This window comes from Acanthopagrus latus, chromosome 5 (assembly GCF_904848185.1).
Source record: "Acanthopagrus latus isolate v.2019 chromosome 5, fAcaLat1.1, whole genome shotgun sequence".
NCBI classification, from domain to species: domain Eukaryota; kingdom Metazoa; phylum Chordata; class Actinopteri; order Spariformes; family Sparidae; genus Acanthopagrus; species Acanthopagrus latus.
Window position 1 is genome coordinate 14,312,199 of NC_051043.1, and position 8,155 is coordinate 14,320,353.

General features: G+C 40.6%; 1 protein-coding gene across 1 annotated transcript; it reads right to left on the minus strand.

The window, feature by feature from the left end:
* Nucleotides 1-2,105: 2,105 nt before the first annotated feature.
* On the minus strand, nt 2,106-7,659 carry tor2a (torsin family 2, member A). The gene is made up of 6 exons (XM_037097532.1): nt 7,452-7,659; nt 6,425-6,690; nt 6,135-6,310; nt 5,848-5,975; nt 5,095-5,340; nt 2,106-4,990 (listed from the first exon to the last, which is right to left on the minus strand). Exons 1-5 carry the CDS (start codon nt 7,570-7,572, stop codon nt 5,096-5,098), a joined length of 936 nt encoding a protein of 311 aa, XP_036953427.1. The 5' UTR covers nt 7,573-7,659; the 3' UTR covers nt 2,106-4,990; nt 5,095.
* Nucleotides 7,660-8,155: the final 496 nt, after the last annotated feature.

Consider the following 8,155-nt stretch of genomic DNA (forward strand, 5'->3'; position numbering starts at 1 on the left):
GACAGGATTCCACTGCGCTTTTATCTCAGCAGACACAGTGAGGATTTCAGCTTTAAAAAGTAAATAATATCTTTTTAAATTGGTTTGGGAGCTTTTAGAGGAATATGCTGGTCAAGCTTTATGGAGATATTTTATTGTTTAAGTGCCCCACCTAGGCTACTTGAGTTGTTTAGGAGAAAGCTGCAAAATTGTTAAACTGCGAAGATCCGGGAATGTTTCATGGATTATGAAATCTCACCCGACTTTGTCAGTGTTGTATGAGTAGATAATGACAGAATTGTCATTTTGGGTAAACTTATCTATTAATGGAGTGCAAAACATGACATTATTCATGGTTATGGTAAACTGCTGTTATGCAATATAATGTAATTTGGTATGAGATAACATAATGTCACATAACATTTGTTAAGCTGGTTGTACTCATTATTCCCAAACACACATACATACATATAGCAGCTCAACTCTGTCCTCATGAGTTTTCACGAGTTGGCCAGCCATCTCTGTCCTCTGACTCCATCATGGATCGGAAGGGGGTGCAAAACGTATTGTGAGAGGGAAAGTAGGGAAAACCTTACTCTGACCCGAATGCTGCTCTGTAGGTTTCCTATTATTTCCATATGGTATTAAAATTACTTTCTAGGCTGAGCTTAAAAAAAAAAAAAAAACTCACACAGTTAAGTTCTAGCTGGGCAGATTGAATCACAGCAAGTGACCAAATCTGTTCCTGTTCCCCATCACTGAGATCTTCCTGCCTGAGAGCATCTTCCTACAACATTTTTAGCTTTAGGGTGCCAAGAAGTTGAGGGTTTAGACACAAACCGTTTAGAAGATCCTTAAAGATATACTATGAATCTTGAACACAACAACAATTTTCTGTCAGCAGTCCAAGGTACAACTTTTTTTTCTTTTTTTTGGGGGGGGGGGCGACTCTGGAGGAAGCATTTCAAGCTTCTGTTCAGCTCTTCATTTATATCCAGAATACTGAAGACCTCTGACACCTGTTCATTTCCGATAGAGAATCTATTAATTTCCAGCTGAAGCCGATAGCAGAGCTACGTCTCTGTCAGAGAGATCACATCTCCTCTGCTTCCTGCTCTGAGCTCAGAGTAGGTGACAAACAGCAGCTGCACTCATTTTCCATCTGTGACAGGTGGAGTTAAACATGAATCAATACTTCACCAGTTTTCAGGCTTCAATACCCCTTTAAGTCCTGATAAAACATCAGTGGAAAAGCTTTGAAATACAGAATATTTATGACGGGATGTGTTTTGATCAGCCTGGACACGTAAAGTAAATATTCTGTTGTTTCGGGCTTTAACAGGACATGAAATCTGTGTTTTTAAGTTCTATTTTTTCTAAAAAGAAAAAAAAAAATCACACACCTCAGCTCATTCCTCCCTGTACAGCCAATCATCCCAAACCCATGAACACATACACCGACGGTGACTGCCTCGATGGCTCATGCTGGCAAGCTAGGAGATGTTTGTTAGCAGCTAGTTCCTCATGTTCAAAGGGCTTCCAAGCTTTTTCAATCTAATGAATACACAAATGCATACAAATACATAAGACACAACAATAGCTGTCACAAATGTAACTCAGTCGGAGAGTCTTTCCCCCGTGTTTCTAGAGGTTTTCAGCACAAACAAATGAATGAACAAAGAATCTTTAAACTAAGGAAAATGCTACAACACTGTTTTGATGTGAAGCTGTGTGAACTATGAGAGGTTGCCCTTCTTTCTTTTGGCTTGGGGGCAAGGATTTGATTTACATTTTTGCTTAAACCTATCCTTTAGTTTAGGGGCCAAAGGACTGTAGGACATCCCAGTTTCACGAAATCCCATAATCTATAGTTGAAGCAAGTAATCTTCTGCAATGTGCCAGAAGCCTACTACCAAAGAGTAGTCGTCAATGTAAACAAAGCAGGTTTCAAAATGTTTTGAAATGAATTCACAAAGGTTTTGGCTGATGGAAAATGGAGAGACTGTTTTATAGAAAAGCAAAAACAAATTGCAGAAAAAACGTTGTGTTACAGTCTAAACAGACACATTATGGTATTTTTTATAGGACATTTCTCTTGACATGCCTGAAAGAGAACAGAACAAGTGTTTTGTAGTTTATTTTCTTTATTTCATGGTCTTACCAGAAGTGGCATTTGGCTTTGGAGTAAGCTTCATTTACCAACATGTAGGCACTTCAGAGGCTGAAACTGACATAGTGGTCACATAACATTGGAAGATGCCAGAATCTTAAAGGAGCACGCAAACAACCCTCAGAATAATGGCAACTTTTAATAGTGATTGCTATGATTATGAATGGAAATCATGTCAGTTTCTGATTTCCACTAATAATATCCTCACTGACTGGCCTCTGAAGGCACCTGCATGCCAAAATGATATTTGCATTGAGTCTGGTGGAAGTTTACAGGCTACCATCTGTGTATACCAGAGGGAGGCAATCTAAAAACTGATAATGCTGACAACACTGTCTCAACGGTAAAGAATATCATGTGTCAATACTCAGTCTGCTGCTGTGTTAATCTGTCTTTGTTCCAATAAGAAAACCTCCATGTACTCCACATGTAAATTCAATAAGCTTGATTTTCATAGGATTTGAAATGTTTGACTTGCTGCAGCAGGACTTCATACAGCATTCATTCAATACAACTAATAATTAACAGTTTACAGTCAGTAATTAATTGTAAACAATTCATCCTCTTGACAACTATTCATTTTGGCAGACCTTCTCACCATATACATTTTCTTTCACAAAGAGTGAGAAAAACTGTTTCTCAAGAACACATCAGATCCATTTTATCCACTATAAAGTTAAAGTGCACTTTCAGTGTGTTTAAACACACAGGCAAACATTTTACATCAAAGAAACAAATGTACATCTTTACAGAACTCACTCAAAGATCAGCTGGACTGAGCTGCAGCTGAACTCTGCTTCACCTCTTCCACTTGAGGTCAAAGGAAGTCTTTACTGCCACCTGATGGGAAAACTGATGAAGTGCTTCAAAGCTATGACATCAGCCCTGCTGGACACCATCAGAGTGATAGTATTCAAGTATTTCAATAAAAACCATCTTCTTCAGATTTCTACCACTTTTTAAAAAAACAGATATGGCACTTTTCAGACAGGTCATTCATATCACTTGAATCTCAATACAGAATTGTGGATGAGAAACACTTTAAGACAATATACATTTACATTACATATTGTATGTAGTCTGGTAAAGCACATGTTGGATGATTTAGAAGGAAAAAAAAGCAAGGTTGCAAGTTAAGTAAGAGAATGCATTTATCAAGGGAGCTGAGAATTCATTCAGAATTCAGTTCTAATTTATTCGAGGACAATCATGGCAGACTTCATTTTAATTTCTGTATAATGTTAAATTATAATGGTAAGGTAAGGTTCAAAACAATGATGGCACAGGCTTAAATACACACACTAAATTTCTTGCTTTAAGCTCTGCAGCCTGTTGCACCAGCCATGCGTAAGTCCTGTCTTAAATTAGAGTGTGAAGTCCACACTAAACTAAACCAAACACGGAAATTATATAGTTTGATACTAAAACGGTTTTGTTTGGTTGCATGACAGGGATGTAAGGTATCCTGACTACTACCTACAATACCGAAATACTGGTGCAAGTAATGACTTTTTCACTTCCTGTGGCCAATCAGTTAAAGGACTAATGGCTATAAATAAATAATTCCGTTAACTATTGTTAATCAACAAACAACAAAAGGTACCTGAAATAGGACATGGCTTTATGACAAGGTGATATCATATCTATAGCCTCCAACCATAATCTACCGCTGGTTTAAAATAACAACAGTGACATCGAGTCAGCTACATCATATGATAATATAACCATGTTCTGTAACTGGGCAGATGAAGTTGTGACAACATAACAAGCACATTATAGGGGCAACACTCGCAAGCTGTTTTAAATCAGTAGCCCTTTGTTAATTGTTAATTAAGAACATTATCTAACCCTATATGTGAATGCTAACATTATGTTAGTGTCTAATATCAAATTTAGACGAAAACCAGCCAGTAAAATCTGCTCCTTCTCCAAGTTTATCCCATCTTTCAAAACGATGAGCCATGCCAACTGATATTTTTACAGAGGACTTTACACTTACTGAGGGGTAGGGTTAACGTTAATCTAGAAATAACATTCAAACTAGGCTGAGTTTGAATTTTGGCATAGCTGGTGCAACCCAGTGCTGGTATATTTCCCAACCTTACTTAGAATTGTGAGGTTAAAACCTTGTTCTTTTGTTTGTTTTACATGCTCACACTAGTTGTGTGAGCTCATGAGTTCCCTCTTCAACCCTTAAACCCCTAAACTACATTTTTTCTTGGCTCCTTAAAAGTTAAATAAAAGTTAGATACAAGATGCAAAGCTAAATTTCAACTTTGTCTTTAGCTGCTACAATTGGGAACTCTTTACATCTTTGCGCTGACATTAAATATATTTTCCCTAGAAAACATTTAGATGTTTTAAATCCAATAAGTCCTTCATAAGAACTTTGATCCCTTTTGTATAACTCTCAAAGAGGAAGTCAGAGAGCTCCAACTGAGGAGTTTCCAACAATGGGTGTGACTGTACAAAAGTGAAAGGAGGGTAGTTTTGAGAAATAAATACTGGCTAAATAGACTTAATCGATCGCCTCCATTGATGGCAACCAACTGCAGCTAAAATATAAAACCGTAATGTACCAACTTCAGAATTCATAAATAAAAGGCAGAGTTGGATTTGAGGTAGAGCGTAGCATGACTTCTGGCATGACGTGGAAAACTCTCCTGTGCCCACACGAACCAGCTTTGTACCGACTGCTCCAGCAGCAATGTCTTCAGAGAAGCTCAGCTCTGACAGCACAAAACTGCTTTGGATTAGGGTAGTTGTGAGCTCAAGTCCTCTCAGAGAGGAGTCGTCCTCGACTCTGAATCCCTGCCTGCTCCAGAGGTGCTGCTCTGACCTCTGTGATGGAGAAACGGATGGAAACAGACTCTGTTTCACTGACTCACCTAAGAGGGAGTTTTCCCTTTCAGTCCTTAAATATCAACCAGCAGCTGCCTTCTCACCTCACAGGAAGAGGTTGATTTTGGCGGGGACAGCCTTACAGCCAGTGGAGGAAAAGTAATGTCCCTCGACAGGAGTGTAGATCATGTCCCCACCTACTGCGTCCACCACATCACTGCGGCCACAGCTGCCCCGCTGGCAGAGCTGTGAGCGGACACAGCGCTCCACGTGACGACGGCTAAGAGGCAGAAATGGAACGAAGCGGGTGATGTAGTTGTGCTGGATAATACTGGAGTGGAAGAAGCCGCCTGGAGAGAGAAAGTCCTTTCAGTTTCCCTCATCTGACAATAAGTCACAGTGCAAAGCAACCAAACCAACGCACTTGTTTAATCAACTGAATAGCCACATCCGAACCATAACTCTGGAGTTTCAGAGTATAGGCGCAGCACTCTGAGCTGTGGGCCCCACTGGTTCTTTTACCTAGCTGAAGAAAAAAGCTGTTTTTTGGGAACCAGCTTTTCAGCTCAACTTACATTGAGACAAAGGTGTGGCCCACAGAGAACTAAAAATCGTCAGCCCTGTGTGAAGGCGAGCGACATGTGAACCCGCTGCTGATAGCCTTATAGCGCTAGCCTAAACTCACAGAATCTGGAGTTACAGTACATAATGAAGGTTCCCGCCTACTCATTTTGAAACAGCCATAGCCAATGGGGAAACTCCAACAGGGACGGACGATCCCAGCACATATTTGTGGCTAGTATGTAGTGTGCACTAATCTCTGAAAACTGTACAATTAAATTACAAAAGACACATACTTGAGTTGGTGTTGTAGGCCGCTTGTGCGATGGCTTCCTGCAAGTCTGCCCACTTGATCTCGTCTCTGTCCCCTCCAGACTGCCGGTTCTCCAGTGCCATTTTGTTAATCACCTCCTCTCCTGTGGTGCTGCAGGAAAAATATACGTAACGCATTTAGATTATGATTCCCTCTGTATCTGGTGGAGGATTAAATGACTTGTCACTGTACACTCAGCAAAATGCCCCCACCAATGCTGCTCCTATATCTCTCTGAATGCCTTGTTTGTGTATGTGTGTGTCTGTTTACCCGATGAAGATGTAGATGGCCTTGCGGTAGTTGGTGCCAAACACAACGTGGGAGGGACCCAGGAAGGGCTGCAACACATCAATAAGACCTGGGGGCATTTTCTCCATCTCATCAAACAAGAAGACAGAGCGAGCGCACTCCGTCAGGTTCCCCTGCACCCAGCTCTTTAGCTCCTCCTGCCAACCAACAGAGAGAAATTTAGTCCTGACTAAAGCATTTTGTCACCAACCTGTAACAACTCATGATTACACTAAAATGAACAACACCTTACACAATAATCCCTAACTTACCCTGTACTCATTGACCCGGTCAGGATAAGGGAAGTGCAGCGTGGGAACAAATTGATGGACGTACGGGCTGCTCATCGCTGAGCCGTACAGATGATTTCCCAGCATGGAGCTGACCAGCGTCTTTCCCGTCCCAGACGAGCCATGGAAGGACAGCACCAGGGGCCGCTCGGGGTTGTTATTCTGAAGGAACCTTGCCACCTCCTCTGAAACGATGTCCTGGGCCAGATGTTGTCCGTAGACATTTTTGTAGAGGTCCCACTCCAAGTCTGTTTGTCAGGAAATAAAGACACATGGGATGTTAATTCAGGGTCAACTTGTTTGGCTTTTTCAGGGCTAATACCTATACCACTGTTAGTAATGGTATAGTAATCAAGGAAACTGAAAAGTGACATCTAGGAAAGATATTGCTTTGCAGTAAAAATTATACACTGTCAAAATTTCGAACAACCAGTCATGAAATCAATGTAAGTACAATTTACTCAAGTTCTGTTCTTAAGAACCATTTGGAGGTACTTTACTTGACATATAAGACCCACTATATCATTGTCAGATGTTTTTTTTTTTTTAACGGTCAATCCTTAAGAATGAAAAATAACTGTCTCTGGACTGTCTATTACCATAGACTGAATTGTTAAGCTGGAGAAGCAGGCCAGCAACAGTAAGCTGAAAGCAATTTCACACTGCATATTACGCAAGTTCCTCACAGTTTAGAGCTTTCAACTTACACAACAATGTTTTGTTCCAGCCTCTTGTTCGGCCCTGTACAGGACAGGACTTCCTGTGTTTTGCTAGCTAGCATAAGCAGCCAAACTAACAGAGCATTTATTACAGTAACAACTGTATTACGTCTAAATAGCACTTCTTAAGTACTGTGTAGAGTGTAACATCAGTAAACCAGTCCTGCACAGGTACAAACCACATCAAACTAGCTAGATATACGTATCTTATTTGCCTAGCTAGATGGCTAACAACACGTAACATCGATCAGTAAACGTTAGCTAGCCACGGTAGACATTTATCATCTTACCTCTGATATTGGGCTTAAAATCGCAGTCACAGCTGTCTTTGAAGGTGCATAAAAGTCTCTGAATAACACCGCAAACAGGGTGAGTAAGGTACAAAAACAGCACAGACAGGATTGCCAACATTTTGGCTGCCTGCTGGCGGACAGAAAAAGCGAAGTAACCCTCTCCTGACCGCAACCGGTCAGCTTGTAGTTTTTCAAGCTAGAGAGATGAATCCAGGAACATGTAACGAAGAGACTGAAAGGACTACATTTCCCAGATGGAAATCCGACATGGGGCGTAAGGCTGTACACGTTGGAGGATCACAGTCCAAAAAGCACAGCTGTAGGCACAACATCCGGAAAATACTGTAGATTCAAATATTGTTTTGTTTAATCGATGTAGGCCTGTATTTAAATTTGAAGTGATTTAATTACACTGGACTATGTGGCAGAGGGGAATAAGAATGGAATAGATGTTGTATGTAGAACCATTGGACAAAGCTGTTTTATTGGAAAACCCTTAAAATAATTGTATCTGTGAGGAATTGTATTCTTGCATATAAAGTGCAGTAGAAAAGGTCATTTACAGCAAAGGGTGCTGTTAATGTGGAAATTAAGGAGCCGTGGTGCACACGGGCTATTATACTTAAATTAACCCATGATATTGTTACACATGTCTGTTGCTGTTCTGTGAGGAAGCCCAGAGTCCCATTTTGTCTTGTCAG